Source organism: Sylvia atricapilla, chromosome 13 (assembly GCF_009819655.1).
Source record: "Sylvia atricapilla isolate bSylAtr1 chromosome 13, bSylAtr1.pri, whole genome shotgun sequence".
Lineage (NCBI taxonomy): Eukaryota > Metazoa > Chordata > Aves > Passeriformes > Sylviidae > Sylvia > Sylvia atricapilla.
In genome coordinates this window covers 2,321,612-2,345,564 of record NC_089152.1, presented here as the reverse complement: position 1 = coordinate 2,345,564, position 23,953 = coordinate 2,321,612, and the positions used below count along the sequence as shown (strand labels likewise).

General features: G+C 47.9%; 1 protein-coding gene and 1 non-coding gene across 3 annotated transcripts; one reads left to right on the top strand and one right to left on the bottom strand.

Moving 5' to 3' along the window:
• Positions 1 to 4,202: 4,202 nt before the first annotated feature.
• TRNAQ-CUG (transfer RNA glutamine (anticodon CUG)) lies at positions 4,203 to 4,274 on the bottom strand. The gene has a single exon. It is a non-coding gene; the product is annotated as a tRNA-Gln (tRNA).
• A 198-nt stretch (positions 4,275 to 4,472) lies between these two features.
• On the top strand, positions 4,473 to 22,473 carry RAB11A (RAB11A, member RAS oncogene family). Of its 2 annotated transcripts, none has more exons than XM_066328207.1 (5): positions 4,473 to 4,630; positions 12,460 to 12,655; positions 13,586 to 13,779; positions 14,705 to 14,785; positions 20,785 to 22,473. In XM_066328207.1, exons 1-5 carry the CDS (start codon positions 4,591 to 4,593, stop codon positions 20,922 to 20,924), a joined length of 651 nt encoding a protein of 216 aa, XP_066184304.1. In that variant the 5' UTR covers positions 4,473 to 4,590; the 3' UTR covers positions 20,925 to 22,473. The 2 variants fall into 2 exon arrangements, with proteins under 2 accessions (XP_066184304.1, XP_066184303.1); XM_066328206.1 differs by lacking the exon at positions 4,473 to 4,630 and adding an exon at positions 10,863 to 11,081.
• Positions 22,474 to 23,953: the final 1,480 nt, after the last annotated feature.

The following is a 23,953-nucleotide window of genomic DNA, read 5'->3' as shown; positions in this document are numbered from 1 at the left end:
CCCACAACAACGTGGCCATGCTGAGCGCAGCCAGCTGGCCCCGCCGCTTGTTTCAGCAGAGAATGACTTGGCCACAGAACCCAAAGTGCTTCTTCATTCCCCAGGGCTGATCTTTTGAATCCAAATGAGAAGATGATGGGCCCACGTGACAACGCCTGCGCTGCTGTCGCTGCATTTGCCTGGTACCAACTCCAACTTCAAGCAAATTTTGACCCTAGGTAGGAAATAAACCCCTCTGGCAGGGTGGGTGAGAGGAAGATTTTGAGTGATGATTCTATGAAATTATACCTTGGCCAGCAATTATCCTGGGGCTGCCAGGGTTATCTTGCTGGTGTCTCTGGGGGCAGCAGACACAGACAAAGACACGAGTGTTGACTCCAAAATGGATTCAGGGAACTGATGACTTCATTTTGACCATCATCATAAGGAACACCAAGTCACTGAGTCTTGCACTCAGTTCTTGTTCCCAAAATGCACTGAAAACTTTCCTTCCTTTCTGCTTATGATAATATTGTCCTAGTGAAAAATGTATCCAGAAGAATGTTAGTTTTTCTGTTGCCTTCCCACTCTTTCTGCCCTGCTGCAGGAATTCTTAGAGAACAGAAAAACCAGAATGAGATTTGATTTTGGATAAAGAATCTGTTCAGATGCAGGTCCCTTTTTTATTCCAAGTTCAATGTTAGGAAAGGAAAGGCTAATTTAGAAATGAACTTTGATTTGGTCTATTTCTTATTATACCTTTTCTTCTTAGAGCTGTAGAAATCAGAAAGAACATGGCACATGATGGAATGTAAATGAGTTATCAACAGAAAAAATCATATTAACTCCATATATTTTCATTATTCCTACCTGTGGCATAGAATTACCTGGAAAATAGAATCCTTGTACTTTGTAAACCCTTTAAATCGGTCTATAGTTTTAAAAAATATATATATTTTTAATTTCAGTGGATACATTTTAATATTTGAAGGATTTTTTTTCTGACTGACATGTCAAATTGCAGATAGTTCATGCTAAGAGTACGCTTTTCTCTAATTTACCAGCTGGATTGGAAAGCTTGAATTATCTCTGCATAATTGCAATGATTCATGGATTGTTAGGAAATTGCAAAGTATTGATTGAATTTTCCCCTTAGGAAATATTTCTCCTCTGATAAAACACAGTTCTGGGGCTTTGCTTTTTGTCCTTCCTGCTTTCTGCCCTGGGGAAGCCAGGGGCTGCTTTTATCCAGGAGATGAGAATTTGGGTCAACTGCCCTTCAAGGACAATTTTGGATTATTGTGATTTCCAATTCCAAATCTTCTCTGAGCTTTGAAAAGAGATGGATTTGCAAAGTCTGAAGAGGGATTTCAAAGTCAGAAAAGCTTTTTTTTTTTTTTTTTGCCTGGGACCAGCAGCAAATACTGGCCATCCCTTCACATTCTGCCATTTCCATGTCAAATACCACCAGTGTGCTCTGCAAAGACGCCTTGACCTTGCTGTGAGAATGCCACAACCATCAAAGATAGTGGCAGATTTTCCACTTTATTAGGCCAGGATTACTCTGGGGGATCTCAGGAGCTGGTGGGAAGAGGGAAGTGGAGAATGAAGTGAGAATTGGGTGAGCTTGATGCACAGTGCCTGGGGCTGGGCACTGAGAGCTGGGAGCCCTGACACACATCTGCACGTTAATGGTGCTGGGCCCTTTTTGGCAGCTGCTCTATGAATTTCCAGAACAGACCCATAAAGACGCAGTTATGAGTGTGACCTCTGCTTCTTTTCTTCGCTAAATTGAACATCCAAGGCCCAGCTGAGGATCATTCCTTGTCTCTGCTCCAGTTGCTTGGGACGTGCTGCCTCTGCAAATGGTTCTGCCTAAGTTAAGGAATTATGGGAGCGAGCTAATTCAAGGTTTGCCATGAATCTAGTGCTCCCGCAAGGATGACACTAATGGCAATTAATGCAGCAGAAATGCCAGTGCTGAGTGACTGTTCTCACATTAAAAGCTGTCACTTGGAAAGCACACAGTCTCTGTTATTCCAGGCCTGACCTCTGCTTTCTGGCCGTGTTTTCTGTGCACGGCAGGTGTCCCAGGCCATCCCCTCACTGCAGCAATTCGCTCTGAGAGGGGACACTGGGAAAGAGCACAGCAGCCCAAACCAGCCTGTGCTGACATCTCCTGAGGGTTTGGATATTCTCCTCTGGGGCTTGAGCAGCAACAAACTTAACCCAGGACTGAACAGGATACAAGACTTTAATTTCTGAAGCTCCTCGCTAGTTCAGTGCTCTCCTCGTGTCCTGCTCTGTTGATTCCTTTTTAGGCACAAAGCTCTTTCTACTGTTTCAGTTTTCACCATGAAGAATCCGATTTTAAATTATCAATTGCATTTAAACAGGCTTAGAGGTAGAAGTAGTCCCTGCTGCTGCTCAACTCTGTAGCAATGTGCACAACTTTTCATATTTTGGTAAAAATTACTGATAAAAATGCTTTTGCTTTATAATGGCTGAAGTTCAACAAGTGAGAGTGGTGCAGTAATGTGGAGATTGTTTTTTTTCCCTCAGCCAGAAGAGCCACTGTCCTCACCCTGTGCCCAAAATTCTTGCATAGGGTAAGTCAGTTCCAGATGAGGAACATCTGTAATGTGGTGCAAGAGGAAGTAATGCTTGTGCACATGAAAAATGTAAATACAGGGTGTTTCTAGGCTCACATACACAATCCAAAGCATGAAAAGGAGAACAGCTCTTACTGGAAGATAACTAAAAGTACTTCATCTGTGTTATTTTAGTGCTTTTAGCACTAACAGCAGTTCCGGAGGATGAACCCAGGTCTGAGAAACATCAAGTGAAAATTAATAGCTTTTTAACAACAAAGTTCAATGGACAAGTGCTAATAGGATATGAGATGGAAACCTGAGCTCCTGAATTATAAATATCCCCAGCCTCTACACAGACAAGTATCTGTTATCCATTTGATGTGCTACTCAATGCCAGAGGATTGAGAAAGGCTGCAGGAGCAGGATGAGCATTTTTCAGGCTCAAGATTTTGTGTGTTCTGGGTTTGGCTGGAGATAAAAAGGATCAATCCGAAGACAACAGAGATTCCTATGGACCTCACCACTGCACTACCCCCTGTGAGGAGCTGGAGGTGCAGGGCACATCAGAGGCTGGCAGCAGGATGTGGGTGAGCCCAGCCCGTGATGCTCCAGTGTCACACAATGCTTCTGGAGAGCTCTGTCCTCCTGTGGTGGGACACACTGTGGTCACGCATCAGGTGTCTTTGTTATTAATGTTTTGTTTTCCTCACTCGGAAGCTCTGAGGCAGCATGAAGTATTTATCTTTAAATGCAGAGGATCACGTTCTGGCTTGTTATGGTGCCAGCAGACAGTAACTGATGCACAGCACTGCTGTGATGCCCGGGGGTTACTTTTCACACACAGGAATGATGACACAGCCACTGACTGCAGTGATGGCAAAAACGCTGCTGCCGAGGGCAGGCTGGTGGGAAAAGAGCAGTTTTAAGGGATTCAGTTTAATAATCTGGACACAAGTGCTATTTTTATCCTCTGTTGTCTAGATCTCAAGCCTGCACCAGGAGAAGCCGATGGCAAAGCTGGTGTCTCCCACGGCACAGGGGCAGACAAGGGGAACTGGACAACCTTTTGGGAAGGGAGAAGCAGGGTGGGCAGGGATGGCAGTGGGAAAGGGGCCTGTGCTCATGGCTTTGTGCCTCATGAGCTGGAACAGCTCATTGGCCTCTCTTGATACCTCCACCACAAGCTCATATGCCACTCTCAGCTCGTTTCACAGGAGGGATCTGTGAGACCTTGGGGGGCTTCCCACCAGCACACCCCAGCTCCCCTGTGCTTGTGGGTGGCTTTGGGGTGAGGCCAGCGCCTGCCCATGGAGGCAGGAGAAAAGCACACACCCCGTGGTGGTGGATGAGGTTGGTGGGCACCAGGCAAAGAGGTGAGGTGAGATTATCCCATGTGTGAAGACGCCCAGGGAGCTCGGAACATGCCCATCCATCGTTTGGGAGGAGAGGCTCAGGGAGCCTGCATGGAGGTGCCCAGGCATTGTTTGAGCACAGGTGTCCGAGGAGGTCAGTGTTCCCCTCCATCGTTTGGGCACAGGGACTCGCTGGGGCAGCTCAGAGAGTGCTCGGGCATCGTTAAGACACACAAAGCCGAAAAGAAAAAAAACGAAAGGAGAGAAGAAAAGATTCAGGTTCCACCGAGATTTGAACTCGGATCGCTGGATTCAGAGTCCAGAGTGCTAACCATTACACCATGGAACCGCTCTGCCACCACCCCCTCCCGGCCGCCTCTAGTGCCTTTCCCCGCTCCGCCGCCTCAGCGCGGCCTCTCCCCGGGCCTGCCGAGGGGTTCCGGTGCTGGGGGCCGCGGGGCCCGGGCGGGACCCCCGCCCGCTTTAACCCGGCTGCGGGCGCGGCCGCGGCGCTGCCCCGGGCGCGGCCGTGCGCTGGCCCCGCTGCCCCGGAAGCGCCTGTGGGCGGGCGGGCGGAGCGCGGAGGGCGGAAGCGCTGCGGCGGCTGCAGGGAGGGTCCGGCCCCGCTCCGCTCCGCTCCCGGTCCCGCACCTCCGCCACCCGCCATGGGCACCCGCGACGACGAGTACGATTATCTCTTCAAAGGTGAGGCGGGCAGGGCCCCGGCGGGGCCCGCGGGTGGGGCCGGGGCCGCTCCCTGACGAGGGGCCCGGCGGGCGGCGGCCGCCTCGGGGGTCCCTCCCTCAGCGCTAATGCCAGCCTCGGGCACGGGTCGGCAGCCTCGGGGGTCCCTCCCTCAGCCCGAATGTCGGCCTCGGGCACGGGTCGGCCGCCTCGGGGGTCCCTCCCTCAGCCCGAATGTCGGCCTCGGGCACGGGTCGGCAGCCTCGGGGGTCCCTCCCTCAGCCCGAATGTCGGCCTCGGGCACGGGTCGGCCGCCTCGGGGGTCCCTCCCTCAGCCCGAATGTCGGCCTCGGGCACGGGTCGGCAGCCTCGGGGGTCCCTCCCTCAGCCCGAATGCCAGCCTCGGGCACGGGTCGGCAGCGGGGCTTTGCGGCAGCGCCCATCCGAGGCTGCCCCGGGCACAGGCTGAGGCGGCGGCCGCGCTGCCGGGTGGCCAGCGAAGATCGCCAGGAAAGATGCCCGGCGCTGATAAGGACTCGTCAAGGTTGATAGGAATCCTCTCCAGCTGTTAAATAGACCTAGAGAGTGGGTGAGATGTACTCAGCATTGGTAGATGATGCGCTAATTTGATCAAATAGCACGATTTGCTGCGTTCTGTATTCAGAGCCCTTGGCGAGGAGTGGAACGTCCCCGCTGTTCCACACCCAGAGATGATCAAATCCTCATGGAATCAGGGAATGCTTTGTGTGCGAAGGGACCTTAAAGACCGTCGCATTCCACCCCCTGCCATGGCAGGGACACCTTCCAGTGTCCCAGGTGGCTCCAGACCCTGTCCAGCCTGGCCTTGGTCTGTCCTGGCTCCCTCAGCAAGGGCAGGAATATCTCGTTTTCCAGTGCTGACGCCCCTCCAGTCTGCAATACAGTGGCAAATTGGGTTGAAATGTTCCAGGTTGAGGTTAAATATTCAATTTTCACTCCCTGCAGGGTAAACCACCAGCCTGCTGGACAGGTTCATGTAGACTGCTGTGATGCGTTCAGGAGTGCTGATGTTTTGAAAGTTCACTCTCCAGTTTTTTTAAACCTCACCGAAAAAGCAAAGTAGTGTAAAAAAGTAGTTGTTTATTGTGATTTGGTATTGTAAATTTGAATTTAGGGTTAAAAGCGTTGCTTGTTGTGTTGTAATGATGAGAGACCCTGTGCCTATCATCATGAAGGTAAAGGAAAACACTGATGTTTTTTCCTGTCCCCTTAAACTCCTGTAATAACTTTGAGGAATTACCTTGTTTTTGTTGGGTGCTTTATCCAATTGTACGTGGAAAGTGGCATTATTTTTACCTCTGAGTCAGTCATCTGTACTGCTGTGGAAATCAAATCAGGAAGTTCCAGAATGGGCTCTTTTCTCAGCTTGCACTGGCAAGGACCTTGCTGACCACTGGTTTAATGGCATCAGGCAGTGTTATTGCAGATACTCGTGTGCAGGTTATCAAAGCCATTGAATTTCTCTTGTTCATGCAGTTCTGTCAGTGAGCTTGTAATTAATGTTTTGGCTGCGAAAGCCTGGGAATATCAGTGACACATTGTTTGTTGGGAGAGCTCCTATCTTTCATTTGGCCTGCTTCCTTTTATTAAGTTGGGAAAAAATAAAGTTGGGATCCAGCTATAGGGAGAAGTGCGAAGCTGATTTAATTGATTGCCTTTGCTAAAGCTTCTTCTGTTTAGCTTGGTTTATAGGAGCTGTTGGGAGTGCAGGGAATGCTGTGAAGATAAATGATTTGGGTTTTTCCAGGCTAAAGTGGACTGCAGGAAGTTGATGCAATGTCACTGAACTAGGATTGATGTGGCAGCTGAAATAACACAAAAATGCAGAGTAAGAAAATCGTGGAAACTTTCGTAACTTCCCAGAGGTGATGGTGGTTCTAAACAAGCTGTGGCCACTCTGGAATGATCTGGAAATAATGGCAAGTAGGCCTCTGAACAGAATGTCTCCTTACCAGGCACTGGTCAAAAAGGCAAGGGGTAGGTAAATCTTTTGGAAAAGGAAATGGGAACTTGGGGACAACATGAAGTCAGTGTTTGAATTTGAGACATGAGCATCTTGGGAATTGAGGTGAAATGTTGGCATGACAGACATATCCATTTTGAAAGGCATGTTGTAGAATTCAAAAGGTGGAGAAAGACATCAAAATAATCAGAAAAGAGAGCTAATGGAATCATAACCCTTATACTGAATTGATGTACAGCTTGATCAAAATTTAATCAGTGAGTGATAAAGGCATATATAGGAAAATTATCTCCTGTTTGCCGTAATTTCTCTGGATATCTGTAATGCTCCTTTTATTGGGCAGTGGGTGAAAGCAAAAGGACAAAGTCCCTCAGGTGTGTATGCAAATTTTGTGGTGCATTGCCTTGCATATTATAAATGGATTTGAAAGCCTGCACGAATTCACAGAAGCAAAAAAAAATCTTGTTTGGGTCACGTCAGTGTGACGGTTACAATGGCAAGTCTGAAAGCATTGCTTATTTGAAGATGCAAGGGCTGCCTAGGACAGAAATTACCTGTTTGTTGTGGTGCATGTCATGGTTTTTGGACATCAGTTACTTGGAGTCAGACTCTGGGTGTTGGTCTGTCAGGACACTTCATCCAGCAGGACATTCCTGGGTTTATGAAGGGACTGAGGTCAGAGTTTGACCCGATTCAAACAATCGAAGGATGTTCTCTGGTCAGGCTGTCTTTTACTGCTCCTGGGCTGAACTGCCACGTTTCTGTTTGTGAGGTCTCTGGTTTTGTCCTGTCAGCCCCTGACAGCAGCTGTGTGTTGAAATCTGGCTGACTCTGCTGCTGGGTGTAAGCTGAGCCCACCTGTGCTGCTGTACAGTAAAATCCAGGGACCTGTTACAAAAGACACTGCTCCTGACTATGTTGCAACGCTTCACCATATAGGAAAGGCTAAGCCTGCCTTGGAAAAAAATAGTTTCTGTTAAATTCTTCTTTTCCAGCCTCCAGTCTTTGTATTCTTCCACACTTTCCCACTGCCTGGGAGCAGTGCCTGCTCCTCCCAGAATGGCCCCTGAGAAAGCATAAGACCTGTGAAGTTCTGTTCATAGAAATCTTGCTCTAATTTTAGGAGGAGGAAAATATAATGATGATATAAAGATATTACTTTATTACTTAATAAATTAAGCCTGGCTTTAGTACAGGAACCTTTTGCTCTTTTTGATCAATGTGCTTACAACAGATGAGCAGTTATCAAAGGAACCCTCACTTGTAGAAGATGTTTTCTATGAACAAAGCTCAGGAAGATTATGTCTGCACCTTCACCATCTGGGACTCTGGATTTGGGGCAGTCTCATGTCGTGGACCTGACTTGTGGTGACATTCAGCTTACTGCTAGGAAAAACTCCAGTTTCAGCTCTCTGCTTCTTTGCATCATGTTGATTTCTCCAACTTCTCCCTTTGATATTGAGGAAATGCTCTGAAACTGAACCAGCTTGCTGGTTTGGGGTTAGGAAGACACATTTTACTTGTGTGTTTAGATACATGTGTGGTTGCATGACGTCTCTTGGTTTGACAGTGGTAGGAGCTCTCGACTTTCACTGCCTCACATGTGGAGGCACTTTGGTGCTGCAGCAAACCTGCTGGTGCAGCCATTTACTGCAGAGGTGTTGGCAGGTGTTACTGGTTGTATGGACAGGTAATCCCTGCCCAAAGGGATTGGGGTGCCAGTTCTCTTTGTGACAGAAAAAGAGTGAATAAAATGGGGCACATCTGAGGAGGGAGGTTGAAATAAGTCATGACCATGTTGGGTTTATGATCAGCTAGGATGTGTAGGATCAAGTAATTTTTTTCTTCACATGCCCTTCAAACTCCAGCTGAAGTGGGCAGGGAGAGGTATTCATCAGCAGGTTCTTCTGGGGGTCATGAAGACATGTCCAAACTTTTTATTGATACGTCTCTTAACAGCAGAGCTCAGTGCAGAGATGAGTTTTAGACATGGTGATTTCCTTGTGCTGGTGTCCTAGATCATGTAATATGTGACTTGTGCAATAACTTTTGCCACAGACAACACAAAGCTAGTGCTGCTGGACTCTATTTTCAACCTGATCTCATATTTAATGAGATAATTAAAGTATTTTCTGAAAATTTAATCTAAGAGGTTTTACAGAAATAAAAATTGTGTGAGTGAGCTGGAACGTTGGTGAAAAATTAATAACCCTTTCTTGACATAGTTCTCTAAATTGCTTCTCATGGAGCCTAGGAAATTGAATTCTTTTTTTGGTCTACAGAAATAAATCTGGAATTACAGAGTGAAATTTATGCAGTACTGTGGACTTCATGGTCTTTTTTTTCTCTCTCCACTGAATGCTTGTATGCTTGTCTTAAATGTTTAGGGTAGTAAATGCTATAGAAAGTCAGATGCATCGATTGAAAGCACGTGGTTGCAAGTATTGAACTGTCCCACCACTAAACCAGTCACCTGGGGCTGGGAGATCATTTCCATGACTTTCAGATGTGCCAATACGATTTTCCTTGGTTGTGCAACTTCCTAAGGTGCTGCTCCTGTGAGGGAGGTGCTGCTTCACCGCTGGTTATTGATTAATTTCAGGACTGAGTCTTGTGGCTGAACTTGCTAAAATGTTTCCTGCAGACCTTCCTCCTTCCCGTGCTGATGCAGAAAAGGAATTCGTGGATGATGCAAGTTGGGTGGGACGGGGGAAGTGGGAGTGTGTCACTGCAAGAGCTGTGTGCGGATGAGGACTCTGGTCCTCCAGATGAGCTGGGATTTGAGATGTTTATCCCTGAGGAATTAGACTCTGGTAAAGTAAAAGTTTGCCAACCTAAAGCTGAACAATTAGGTCTGATGACAGACAGACTGGGCTGTCACGGTGAAATGGTCAGGAGAAATAATTCCAGCTCCATGTGTGCCTAGCAGAGATGGAAATGCTAAAATTCTTGTCTGCATCACAGGGACATCTCACTTAGAATGAGGTGGGCAGTTCTCACTGTGCTGAAAAGAAATTGAAAAACTTGTAGGGGAGGTGTTTGGGGAAATGAACAATGTGTTTATAAGGAACCATTTGACAAGTTTTTGCGTTTAGCAAATACAGCAAAGCCCAGACAAGATGTGGTTGCTTTCTGTAAATACCCCAGCCTAAACACCACTGGGAGAAGACACTAACAAGCTAATGGAGAATGCTGGCACATGGAGAATGCTGGCCACTAATTCCTTCTGAAAATCAGAAGGCAATTTCTAACCATTAGGAGTGAATTTCTGGAAGAAAAGCCCAATGAAAGGGACAATGTGCAGGAGCAATTAGCTTTATCATGGCCTAGATAACATCATTTCCCTCTTAGAAATTGTTTGCTTGGAGTGTTTAGTATGGGACTTGGCCATCCAGGGTCATTCCTGCTGCATTTCTATGCTAAGAATGTAATACATGGGAACGCTGCGTAGTATAAAATATCAAAATATGGTGGCTTGATAAGAAAAGCAAAACTGAAATTAATAACACCATCTGAGTGGCTGTTAAAGCTGTTTCAGTTTATAATTTTATTTAAAGAGTGATACTTGCCCAGACTGGCAGAAATGCAGAAGGTGTGAGGAGTCTTAGGCGCCTGCTGACATTCCAGGCTGTTCTTGTGTCCGTGTTCAAGAGGAGCTGCAGTGGCCCAATTAAGTAGAGGAAATAGCTGACTTCAAGGAGGAAGGTATTATTTTCCCCTTATAATTGGGACACATTAATCTGGTGCTGGAAACCATTCAGAACATAAGCAGTGTGAGATTCAGACAAGGCAAGGGAAAAAACCTAGCAGAGGAATTAAAGGGATCCCTCTATTGTTAAATGACTTAAAGGTGGGCTTTACACTGAACTACAAAGACAGGTTTGAGGGAATGCGTAACAGGTATGTGATGCATCCTGTTGGGAAAAGGAAATGGTGAATGTGGATTGCTTTTCTTGCTTAAAGAAGCTTCTGGCCACTGCTGGGTGATAGCAGGACTGAGCTGTGCAAAGGAAGCTGTCAGCTTTTCCCTCGTGGGAACTCGTTGTGTGTCCCAGTGAATACAAACATGATGTCATCTAAAGCCGTGGCCCAAACCTGCCAAAACAGCGTTGAAGAAGTGACTTGCCAGTGGCAGAGGAAAGCTGTGGCTGTTTGCCAGGGGTGGTGATGCAAGCAGTGCCCTGTCCCCTGCACTGGGTTTATCAGGATGGAGCATCTCTGTGCCAGCAGAGCTGTTCAGCAGTGACCCGGCACGTAGGACAGCAGACTCCTACCTGCCTTTGTCATCTTCCTACCCAGCAGAGGTTAACAGAGGGTGCTTTCTGCACCTCGTGTGCTCGGCCGGCTGCGTGCTGAGTCAGCTGGCACGGGCGGCTGGGAAGATGTTTATCCTGATGAAGTATTCTGCACAAGGCCGTGCTGGAAGCCAACGTTTTACGGCAATTTTCCTTTATGGAGGGAGTTTAAAAGGTGCTGCTCTGCCCTTCCAGTCAGAGCAAAGTCCCATCTGCCAGAATTGCTCTGCATTATTTAAACAGAAGCTGCAGAGGGCTGCAGCAGCAGATGGGAGTGTTTCTGCTGCTAGACTGAGCTCCACGGGGGGTTTGTGTCATTGAGTGTGGTTGGTGCTCTCATTGCTTTGTTGTTCCTCACAGGATCTTTGACGCTGTGTTGTGGTATCTTAACAGTTAATGATGTTACTGAGCAAGTAATTGTTTTTTTCTAAATGAACAAAGACACAATGTTTTTTGTCACCTGACCCTGCACGTCTTTGCTTGGACTGGTGTTGATTCACTGCTGAACTTCTTTATTGGCCTTTCTTCTGGACGATTTTATCTTGGTTTTTTCTTCCATTTCCTTCAGTACTGGTTTGGAACTTTATCATCCTTAAGGCCGTAGGGTCACCCCAAGAGGCTCCTGTTCATGTCACTCTGGTTGTGAACACATTTCATCTACTGTTCTGCTTCTTGGTACTGAGTTTTAAGTTACACTTCAACTTGCACCTTTTAATTCAGCGTTACAATATATTGCAGTGAATCCTCGTGACGCTGTTTTTCCTGCAGGAACTGGACTTTGAACCTTCTGTCAGTCTCTTGTCAAGCACAGCTGAATCTTTCCAATTAGTTTGCTTGGCACTGGTGCTGGGATGAGTCAGACTGAGCCAGGGAATGGTGGAGCCAGCTCTGAGGCTCAGTGATCCCCTGGCAGCGTTTTTGAGCAGTTTCAGGCTCTGGCCTGATGTGTCCAGGAGCCACAACAGCAGTGGGGACTGTGGAAGGGCAGAGAGCTGTGTCTCAGCAAACATTTCAAACTGGCTGGCAGGGAGATGGTGGCCTTGGGGGTTCTTTGGCTTGGTTCTCTTTTCATTCATAAATTTTTCTGCCCCAGTGGGGAACCTCTCTTCGGCAAAGGCATGAGGAGTGTAAAGTGAAAGTGGAGTCTGCTGCTCGCCCTTGTTTTGGATTTCTTCAGCAAAGCACATTTCAGTTGTGTGGTTGTAAGGTTTGTGTTTTGTATTTTAGTTCTAGTATTGTTCAGGGAAATATAACTGGTCACCAATGTTTGCAGTGACAGCCATGTGTATTCTTCCTTAAAGAGGAGTGTTCTTCCGTGCTGGGCAAAGGAGGCTGAAATATAACCAGTAAAAGTCAACTCTAACATCTGTTCAAAATGCAACTCTGGTTTTCCAGAAATATTGAGACTTGGACAGCGAATCCGTGACAAGGATGGTGCTGTTGCCATTCTTTTCCTTCATGCTTCATTCTTTAAAAGAAATATTTCTTGCATTTGAATTTCAGTGTGTCGTCTACCTCTGGAGTCTGATTCGGATATCATTTTTGTCTTGCAGTTGTACTTATTGGAGACTCTGGAGTAGGCAAGAGCAACCTTCTGTCTCGATTCACTCGCAATGAGTTTAACTTGGAGAGCAAAAGCACCATTGGGGTGGAGTTTGCCACGAGGAGCATCCAGGTGGATGGGAAGACAATAAAGGCTCAGATCTGGGACACAGCGGGGCAGGAGCGATACCGAGCCATAACCTCAGCGTAAGTGGAGCCTGGGTGGCTGAGGACAGGCTTTGGCTGAGGAGGGCAATCCTGGGCCCTTCCAGCTCCTCACCACTGCAGACAGGGGTGTTTGTGTTTTATCGGGTAATAGCCACAGCCTTTGGAGCTGGGAAGGTTAAATATTATTCAGCCCAGAAACTCGATCTGGTGTGTTCCTGCACAGACTGATTGACTTTGCAGTGCTCTCATGGCACGCAACAGGGGGCATTTAAAGTTTAGGATGCAAGAGCTTTGAGAGACTCATTTCCATGGAAGTGGATGATAAAGGAATATCAGTGTTCCTGGTCGTTTTATCAGTGGTAACCCAAGAGCTGAAACCTTCCTGTAGCAGCCAGGAGAGACTGCTCACTTGTGTGCTTGTTTAATTGTTAAAAACCAGCATAGCAAAAGCTGGATTGCAGTAGGGCTGGAGGGAATTGTGAGGGAGCACAGCCTGTTCTAGGTGCCTCACAGCCTGTTGCCTTTTGAATGCATTGCTGTGGCTCTCACTCCAAAGGAGCTGTGGCCTTTGGTAAAGGGAGTAGATCATGCTGACATTTTTATGACCCAGTGAGTCACTCGACAGTCTCCTTATCGCTCTGGGCCGTGCCTGTGCTGCACCCACAGTGATGGGTGGGGGAGGATTTTCAGGAGTGGATCAGAGGTGGAAGGTGACAGCAGCTCCCCACAGAGCCCGGTGTTTCATGTCTGGGATGCAGGTTTTCCCCACAGACGTGGGGCTTGCCTTGCTCCCAGACTCTGAGCTGGCCCTGTGGTGTAACCTCGTCTGGCTGCTCCACTTCCCCACAGCCCTGGAGAAGTGCCCTGGGCGTTGTTTGTGTGGCTGCCCAGCCTCTCCAGAGCTGTTCCCCGCTATTGCACAGCCTCCTGTCAGCTCACAGTGCCTGGCTGGCTGTGCCCTGTCCCCAGGTACTACCGTGGAGCCGTGGGGGCACTGCTGGTGTACGACATCGCCAAGCACCTCACCTACGAGAACGTGGAGCGGTGGCTGAAGGAGCTGCGGGACCACGCCGACAGCAACATTGTCATCATGCTGGTGGGCAACAAGAGCGACCTGCGCCACCTCCGCGCCGTGCCCACCGACGAGGCCAGGGCCTTCGCAGGTTGGGGAGCCCTGGAATTTCCTGCTGCTCTCTGGGGATTGCCCTCCTGGCTTGGGGAGGGTGTGGGCAGGAGGAAAAAACCTGTGGTTGGTGATGCCCCTCGGTGTTACATGTCACCTTCAGGCTGAAAGGAGACCTTGCAGGACAGGCGTGTTGTCCAAAGAATCAGCCAGAGGCACCTGAACATTTTAAAGTAGATTTATTCTCTTACCTGGGCACTGTTTGTCTAGCAGAAACTGTGCCTGTAGCTTGAGGTTTGAATTTCTTGTCTGGTGGTGACTTTGCCTTCTGTGTCCCAACTGATCTGCAGCCTTACATAGGTGCCTGTGGCTGAACACTTTCACTAAACTGGTTCTCTGACTTTTGTTATGTAATTAAGGTCTGTGAACAGTATTTCTAGTTTCTGCCAGCCTTGTTTTAGGCCCAGTCTCTCATCCAGGAGTGTAGCTGGGTTTGTCACATTAAAGTTTGCTGTAGCTCCACTGGCGATTTATGGCCAGTGAGGATCGCTGCCTGCAGCTGGGGGAGTGTCATTCCTGCTCTATTCCTGTTAAATAAGCTGCTGTGATGTATTAGCAGGTGGGAGGTGGAGAAACTTGATGAGGCTGAGGAAAATATGGGAAACTGTCACACAGAGAAACTGCAACAGATTATCCCTTTCAGTGGTGCAGGAAAATGTGCCTTAAAGTTACACAGCACTGGGTGATACCTGTGCTTGGGAGTGGGTGTAAATTGTAATGTTCGTGTTGGGTGGTGTCACTTTCCCATCACTTAAGGGGGAAAACCCCACAATTTGTTTTACTTTCTCTTGAGACCTGGGTGTCTCGTCAGGAGCACTACAAACATTATCTGGTACAGAAGCTTTTCCAGATGGGAAACAGATATGTGCTGTACCTCTCTAATTATAGTCTTTCTGTCCACACAGAGAAGAATGGTTTGTCATTTATTGAGACGTCTGCTTTAGACTCTACAAATGTGGAAGCAGCTTTCCAGACTATTCTGACAGGTGAGTCATCCAGGGCTTTGTGCTTCAAGGGGGAAGGGCAGAAGGCTGCTCAGATATGATGCAAATAGGCATTTCTTTGCCTATAAAGTGCTTAAAATGTTGCTATTTAATCATTCTTCATTAGCCATAAGATTTGGAGTCCAGTTTCAAAGTGTTACAGTTGAAAGGCCAGCCTTGAACTGGGGAATGAATCCTTGTTCACTTTGATCTGCCCCAGGTTTCTTGTCAGCCTGGTTTGTGTTTCAGTTTCCATCTCCCATTACGGGGAGTGCCCACAGGAGGGAATTGTCTCATGCTGGCATCGAGTGAGAACAGCCATTGTGCATCAAGGAGAAGTCAGTCCAGTTTGTTTCCATCTTCAGTGGTGACTTTAGCAGTTGCCAAGGAAAAGGGGATGAAAGAGCAGAGATCCTTCCTTTGAGACACAGTGACTCCTGAGCTGCAGGAGTTGCTGTTGTTGCATTTAAAAGTCCTGCCTGGACTTTTGGCCCGTGTAACATGTGACGGCAGAGAGTGCTGCATTTTTATGCTCTGTGGACAAAGTACTTCCTTCTTGTTTAAAGCCTTGTTTAGGTAGGCAAAACCTGTTAAAGCTGAGTCACTCAGTTTGGGGAACCTGAACCCTGGCTTGTAAAGGTGGGGTAGGAATTCACAAATTGGTGTAGAAGTCACTATTGCCCTGAGACTTCTGCATTTCTGTGCACCCTGTCAGCTGCAGCCAGGGCACAGTGGGACACTGTGGCCTCTGGTTTTGGAGCTTTCATCATTCCCAGCTTTGCAAATACTCTAGTCTGAGTTTTCAAAACGTCTGAACACTTTTCTGTTTGCTGTGTCCCTTTTCTAGGTGTGCCAGGCAGTCTCTTGCTTTCTCCAACTGCTTCCAACATGTTTTCCAGCTGTAAATGTAAAGCCCTCCTTCCCAGTGTAGCATGTGCCAGGTTATGTGATGTGCTTGGTATGAGCAGTGGCCCCACTTCTGAACTGTCTGTAAATCAGATCTCATTGCTGTGACATTGGCACCTAGTTAGTTTTGAATTCTTTCCCTCTTTGCCACCTAATTTAGACATTCCTTTAAAAACACACCAGAAAGGTCCTGGAAGCCATGCTGGAACATGCATGTGAGGATAGAACTAGGACTAGAACTATTTACTGTAGTAAAAGTATAAATCCAGTAGCATTTCTCCAGTTGTTTGAAATGCTTTATGGACAGCCTGGCAGTGGAGAGAGGTTGCTGGGGTATTAGCTACCTGTGTCCATCTGTTTCTTGTTTCATCCTGAGTTCTAAGAGGCCTCTGTCAGGTCTGACTATTGTGTTCTTACCCTGGATTCCTAAGCAGTAGTGCTCCTATGCAGATACCAGTTCAGTGTGTCTGTGTTAGTGAACAAAGAACTTTTTTTTTCCTTTTTAATTGAACCATGTGGTTCCCTTTTAACTTCAGTGTAGTAATCCAGTTGTAATTCCAGCATTGCACAAATTTGTTTCATAAAGAAAGAAGTTCTTCTAGTTCACACATTTGTTCCCTACGTGACAAACTGCCAGTGACATCAGAGGGTGGATGACTAAGGAGTGGCTGAATGCAAGGTGTTGGGATGCCTGCTGCATTTCCTGTTTTCTTCACATGCCTAAAGGCAGTCCTGTCAAAAATGCACATGAATTTGGGCATGGTTTTTCAGGGGAAAGACATCATTCACTTGTCAGTGCCAAACCCTGAAACTTCTTCCTCTATGCCCATGTCCTTGGTAGCCTTTCTCTCAGGAACACCTGGACTTTGAGGTCAGATTTGGCCAGATGTGCTGTGTGTCCTGGAGAGCGAGCAGCCTTGCTGCTCCCACTGTCTGTTTGCACAGGGCTGGGGGCTCTCAGATGCAGGTTAGTTAATTAACTTTCATACACCAGTGTTAATAGAACAACATCAGATATATCAGGTAGTGTTTATTCCCTCCTGAGGAGGCTCTCAGGCTGTCATGGCCAGTACACACTGGTCACACCACAGTGCCCATCTCTTGCTGGCCCGTTGTGTTTTCTAGGTGACACTGGAGAGGAGGTGGGAAGTTTCCTGTGTGCCCTTGGGCTTCCATCAGAGCCAAGTGATGCTCAAGGGATGCACTGCTGTTGCCATGGGAAGCATCTCACCTCTCTGGCACGGGCTGGGCTTTCTTTATCTCTCCTCACATGCTTCCCACAGTATCTTTTAGTCTAGAAGTGAGCTTGGATTCTAATCCGTGGAGGTTTGATTGTTTTTTTCTGGTTTATTATGTCTGCAAGCAGAGCTGTCTGTAATGGGAAAACAGTAATAAAACTTGCTTGTGGTGAGCTCTGACAGATTCCCGAGGCTGTCAGTGTTGTCTCCACGTTGCTGTGGCAGTGCTTGGGGTGAATAGCTCTTGGGTTTGTGAACAGGATCCTTGTGATCCTTGTTCAGGAGGGGTCAGTTCAGCTTAGTGGGGCTGTGCTCTCTCCTCCAGGAGCTGTGTGTGGGGGAGATAAAGGTGCAGTAAACAGAGCCTGAGCAGCAGGTCGGCTCCAGCTGGGCTGTGCCTGGCACGCTGAGGAGGGCTGTTCTGGAGCTCACTTCACAGCTGGCTTTTTCTCTTAATGACTTGCTTTGGAGGAAAGAGGGGGGCCAGTCACGTGAGGAATGTGGTTTTTGGAGTCACCCCGCAGAATCGTGGCTGCTGTGCGTTTGGCAGGGCTGCCTCCCAGCTCAGTGCCTGTGGGTGGAACTCTGGCTGTCCTTGCGAGCAGGAAGCCGGGGGAGCCAGCAGGCGTGGCCAGCGGCTGTGAGCAGGGCTGGGTGACACAGGGGACACGGTGAGCTGCTGCTCTGGTTCACACAGGGGACACGGTGGGCTGCTGCTCTGGCTGGCACAGGGGGCAGGATGGGCTGCTGCTCTGGCTGGCACAGGGGGCAGGATGGGCTGCTGCTCTGGCTGGCACAGGGGGCAGGATGGGCTGCTGCTCTGGCTGGCACAGGGGGCAGGATGGGCTGCTGCTCTGGCTGGCACAGGGGGCAGGATGGGCTGCTGCTCTGGCTCACACAGGGGGCAGGATGGGCTGCTGCTCTGGCTCACACAGGGGGCACAATGAGCTGCTGCTCTGGCTGGCACAGGGGGCACGATGGGCTGCTGCTCTGGCTGGCACAGGGTGCAGGATGGGCTGCTGCTCTGGCTCACACAGGGGGCACGATGAGCTGCTGCTCCAGCCCTGCTGGTAGCTGCAGAGCTGGGAACTGCACCACAGACACCCCAGGCTGCTCAGAGCTTTTCCCTCAGCTGCTGGGATTTCTCCTGAGCACGGTGTTGTGACCAGGGTCTGCTGCAACCCCCCTTTCTTTCCAGTCCTCCTGAAACTGGTCTGGTTGGGACGGTGATGGAAGTTGGTGAAGGTGCTTCCCTTGAGGTGTAGCAGGGTTTTTGTTAAGCTTATCCACACCTGGATTCTCAGATGAAGCACTTTGAATAGATGGCTTTGGCCATGGGAAATACAAATTCAGTGCAGTAGCACAGCCTGAGCATGTGATCTGTTGCTACAGGTGGAATAAGGGATAAAAGCTCTTCTTTCTTCTCCTGTATTACAGAGGACTTTTAGAGGGGGTGTATCATACATGTGGTGGGCTTCCTGTCCTGCTGTGGATTCCAGATGAGGTTCTGAGGACCTTTCCCATCTGTGACTTAGAGTAATGGTCCCTATCCAAATTCTTCTGTTTCAAGATGTCTAGACTGCCAGGGCTGATTGTTGTGCACACAAAGCTGCTTTGTATCATTTGGCAAATAAGAGAGACTGGTGTTATGATCCCAGCCACCCTGAGCATTCACAGCAGGATAAAGCATCCTTAAAGTAAACTGGAGTCTGCCTCCCTTCCCTGCCTGGCTCTGTGCTGTCTCTGTTCCCACCCCACATTCTGCCATGGTTTCGTCTCTAAGGAATCCCATCACCAAGGAAACAACATCAGAGAATTAAAATCAAAAAATCCAGGGATTTCCTCTTTTGTTGTCTCTGTACACCTGAAGATGAATGGAACCCCAGTGCAGGCTGAGCAGCCAAGGCCTGGCCCAGCTCCTGCTGGACAGCCAGTGTCACTTTTTCCCAGCTCTCACAGTGCAAGGCCTGTCTCTCACAGTTCCCCATTATGCAGTGATGCATTCTGTTGACTGTGCCCTTAATAAGGTCTCATTCAGCTCCTGAGCAGAGCCCAGAGTGCTGTGTGTTCATTAAGAAGGGCACATCTTCATTAGCCCGGTGCTCTCTGGGCACTGCAGTTCCGGTGCAGGCTTGGCTCTGGGCATTTTGCCCCAGGGAGAGCAGGTTTGGGCTGTTCCCCTGTGTGCTGAGTGTGCAGCTCACCAGGGAAGGGCAGGTTTTAGCGTTTAGGCTGTGGCTGTACCAAGCTTTGCCCTGCAGAGGAGGGAGAAGCAGCAGGGAGCAGCAAATTTGGGACTGTTGACAGTGGATCCACTTGCAGGGCTGCTGGGGAGGTTGTGGAAGTGAGGATGATGGGAAGATGTTCCCAGAGTCAGGAGCAGATCCATTATCAGCAAGGGAATTGGTGCTGTTAAGATTATTTTTAAGGCTTTGGGGCTGAAGATCCTTGCTGTCAGATGAGGCTGTTACACAGAGGGCACCCTGTGTGAGTCCTGGCCGATGGGGTGGAGGAAGTGTGTGATAATGTCAGGGACTTGCATGAACTTGCTCAGGAAATTCTGTTATGAAACTGAGAATTGTTGATGCTGAAGGTGCTACCAGAGAATCCCCAGTAACAAAGGTGGCCAGAGGCTTTTCCTGTTGCTGAGAACAGGCATTGTTCTGCACTGGGAGTGAACTGGCTGCCAGCTCCGAGCACGAAGCTTGTCCTGAAGGTGCAGAGCAGATTTCTCTGCTCCTCCCACCCCACACACAGGCTCTGCTGAGCCCTGCTGCACATGCACACACCGGGCTGCAGGTGGCTTTAAAGGGTTTCATGGGTTTCACTTCACTTGGGAGGTTGTTTATGTGTAAGATGCTTGGAGAGAAGAGGAAGCTTGAGAAGGGGTGAAATCAGAAAATCCTTTAACCTGTTCAGCTCTTGTTTGGTTTCCTCAATGACTCGATCTGTACTTGACTACATATGAAAAAGCCATTTTATTTTACAGTTTGTCCCTGTCTGAGTCTGAGCTAGGGCTTTTTGTAAAATTGAGCTTTTACAAGCTTTTTTTTTTTTTTTTTTTTTAATTGTCTTCAAATTCAAATTTGCAAGTGAGTTCCCCATGTTCTATTTTTGGTGTCCTGTATTTCCTTTCTGGGGGTGAAGTGCTACACACACTTTACTCTCTCTGTGCAGCTGAAGTGCTGCTGTAGCTACTCTGAGTTTTTGTGCAGCAGCATCAGCCAAGACAAGCCCCAGCAGCAGGGCAAGGCTCTGGGTGCAGGTGTTTATCCCATGCTCCTGATTCCTCTCTGTTCAGAATCTCTTCATCTGGAGCCCGTATTTCTCACACAGCACATTTTGTAAAGGGTTTCTGTGCTGCTGAAGGGGCTGAGTCTCCCCTTTTGGGCCCAAATCAACCTTTTTTTAAGATTTAACACTGCTTGGGAGATAGACGTGCTCGGTGTGCTCAGCAAGAAGAATTCGCCCTTGCAGTCCTATCAGGGAGAGAAATCTGGAATGGTTCCCTTTAATCCTGTTTGTGGATACATCAGCAAACATGTGACCACTGTCCTTGGAGCCTTAAGAACCTTCAGAAGGAATGGAGTTTCTCATTCATGGCCTGGAGATTTGTGAATTCTGTCCATTTACTGGCTCTTATCTCAAGGAAAGTAAAACAGTTGTTAAAAAAGTAATTTCTGTTGCAAAAATACATTTTATTTTCTGTATCTAGAAAACACCACAATTGAACTTTGTGTGGAAGCTTCACTGCATTACTTGTGTGATTCCCAAGCTATGCCTGGTTTCCCCCAGGTTTAACTCCTCAGTGGCCTTTTGTGGTGTGCACATGTTGATCAGCTCTTTCTCCTCTTCCAGAGATCTATCGGATTGTTTCCCAGAAGCAGATGTCTGACAGACGTGAGAATGACATGTCCCCAAGCAACAACGTGGTTCCCATCCATGTCCCTCCAACCACTGAAAACAAACCAAAGATGCAGTGCTGTCAGAATATATAAATTGTCCATTCTTTCCTAAAAGGCTGTGTATATTCCCCAGGTCCAAGATTGAAATATATTTGTAATTCTCGTGGTTACATTCTTGTGTTTGGTTACTGCTTATTCCTTCTCCATGAATCTCTCCATGTCTCAAACACTTTGATTTCAGTGTTTATCAATCTCTTACTTGGATGTGGCTGCAGTATTTTCCCAACACCGACCTGTCGGTTTGGGCTCAGTAAATTGTTTGGAACTCAACTGATCCCTTCCCAACACGATGCCCACTAGTCAGAGCACTGACACCTTTGGAGAGCACTTGAAGACGTTATCCTGCTCCTCACTAAGCAATTACTGTCAGGCTAACGAGGAAAATCTCTCTGGGCAGGATAATCTTTCCTTGTCTTAAGGTGGTGTATTCTGCATCTAGAGGTCGGCGAAGCTCTGAAGTGCAATTTTATTGTAAGTTAAATGTTTGTGGCTACATCTTCAGATTGTCAAGTGCAGTTTTATAGGATATTACGGGGGAGAAAAGAGAATTTCTTGTGAACAAGCAGCAGTTGGCAGCAGTTGAGGCTACCTGTGAGTGAGGTGTTGTGGTTTGGCACCTGCTGCGGAGGAGGTGGATGTGAGGCAGAGCTGCTGGGACCCCACAGAGGTGCCCCTTGTGAAGGAAGTGAGTGCAGGAGCCACGTCCCTGAGGAAGGGTCACTCCAGCTCTGGAACTTGCAGCATCTTTGTGCTGCTGGAGGTTTGGCCTCCACAGTGCTGGTGGTATCAGGATTTGAGGATGCCTTTTTCTCTTTCATGGGACTCAGACTTGAAGGGTGTTGGCACGTATTACATATCACATCTATTAATGCATGCCACGTTTATTAATATATTCAAGTGCTTGAGTTGATGAATGAAGAACTTCCACTACCTGGCCTTAGTTTTCAGTTCTGGTTGATCCAGTGTTTTTAAATTATTCCAGTGGATTGCTGTATTTTCTTCAACAAAACCCTCTGGAGTAGTTTTGTGACTGGATGTGTTCCTCCTGTGGTGTGTTGCTCTGTACCAATCCAGTCCAATCTGCTTGTTCAGGGATACATGAACTGTGCCTTCTGTCACTGTCACTGTCCCTGTGCTGTCCCTAAACACGCCTGACACTGGCATTGGGGCCACAGCCACTGCATTCCCACGGGATTTAGAGGAACTCTGTCGTGTAAATGCCTGCAGTTATTTATACAATTACAGGGAAGCAATGGATTGTAGGGGACGTTTCTCAGACTCTGATGTGACCCACTAGGAAGATCCAGATGTGGTGGCACTTCCAGCTGTGTTCTGTTCCCAACCTTTCTGTCTCGCGGTGCTCATGATGTGTGAGGCACACGGAAGGCATTGCTGTAGTCGGTCACTTCTTGTTTTTTACTCCATTTCTCCTCCTGATATTAGTTCTGAAGATGATACTTTGATCTGTTTGTAAATTACTTTGTATTTTATGCATGTACTGTACTTTGATTCATTATTTTTTTAGATTGATTTAAAATATATTCATCCATGATTCTAATAAAGAATTACAGGGGACGACTCACTGTGGTGTTGGGTGCACTTCTTGGGAGAACTGGGATTTGCCCTGAAGGTTTTGCCTATGAGCTTCTTGGAAGAGGCAGTGAGAAGACACTGAAGTGGAAGTGCCCCTGGAAAAGGAGCTGAAGGGGTTGTGTAGCACAGTTGCCTTCCCTGAGAGCAGCTCTGAGCTCCCTGGGGCTGTTGCAGTTTGTAGCCAGGGCACTTTGGCAGCTTCAGGAACTTAGAAGCTTCTGTGGGTTCACTCCTTTCAAACCTCTGAATAACTTTTACAAACCTGGTTTTTTTTCCCCATGTTGCCACGAGGAAGAAAATCCGGTGGGAGACAAACTCCTGCCTTCTGCAGCAGGTGCTGGAAGCTTTGGGTCCTGCTGTGGTGTCTGATGAAGAGGTGCCCATGAGCACCAGTGGGCAGCACTGGTGGCCCTGGGCACAGCTGAAGGTGAGGTGTGAGCCCAGCCCCTCACTCACTGCAGGAGCTGTTCTTGCAGCACATTCTCCGCCCACACTGGAGCAGACTTGGGAATTAATCAATTTCCTGTGGCAGCCAAGTTCTAAATTTGTCAGCTGGAAATGCAAGGATGAGTTTCACTCTGCTTCCTTTTCTCATTCCTATGAGCAGGTGACTCGACTCTGCTGTCACATCAATCTGGATTTTGTGTGGTTTTAGGCAAAACTCTTCCTGCTGCAGCAGATGGAATTGCAGTGCAGATGGTGGGAGCACAAACCACTGAGGGAGCCTGAGGACTTCTATAGCAAAATCCAGTGGGGTCTGAACAGAAAAGGAACATCTCCCCTGGGAAATCCTTTGCCTCCTGTTCTGGGGGTCTGTGCTGTGTCCTCCTAAGGATTGCAGGGCCCTGGCAGCAGATCCTGGCCTGGGCTGGGTGACACTCCTGGGACAGGAAGGTGCTTCCCGAGGTGTTTTGGGAGAGACAATGCAAGTTGTTATTCCAGCTGAATGCTTCCCAATGCGGGATTGTCCTGTTCAGCTGCTGATTAATCATTCTGTTCCATAATTGGCACTACTCGTGTACTGAAGTGTCTCCTTCTTGCTAATGGCAGACAGCTGATGGTAACACACCCTGCTTTGGGCCCTGGAAGGAGCTTTCTGAGATTCTGGGAATTCCATATAATGCTTCAAAAATGGGCTTTGCTTGCCAGAAGTTTTTGCTGTCATCTACATATTTGAAAGCCCCAACTTTTAACAATTACTCAGTGAGCATCAGTGGTTCCTGTCTTTGACAGGAGTTGAGGTTCTGACTCTTAAGCAGAAAGGACATGGAATTGTTCTGATTTAAAGACATTTTTTATTAAGCTAGAATTACTTATTCTATAAATTCAGACCTGATGAATTTCCAGTCTTAAATAGCTTATCGAGCGTGGCTTGTCAAATAAGAAGATTACACGCTGGGCTTTAGTTAACAAGATTTTTAGAAATATGAAGCACAAATACTGAAAAGCTTCAGCACGTAGCAGTGGCT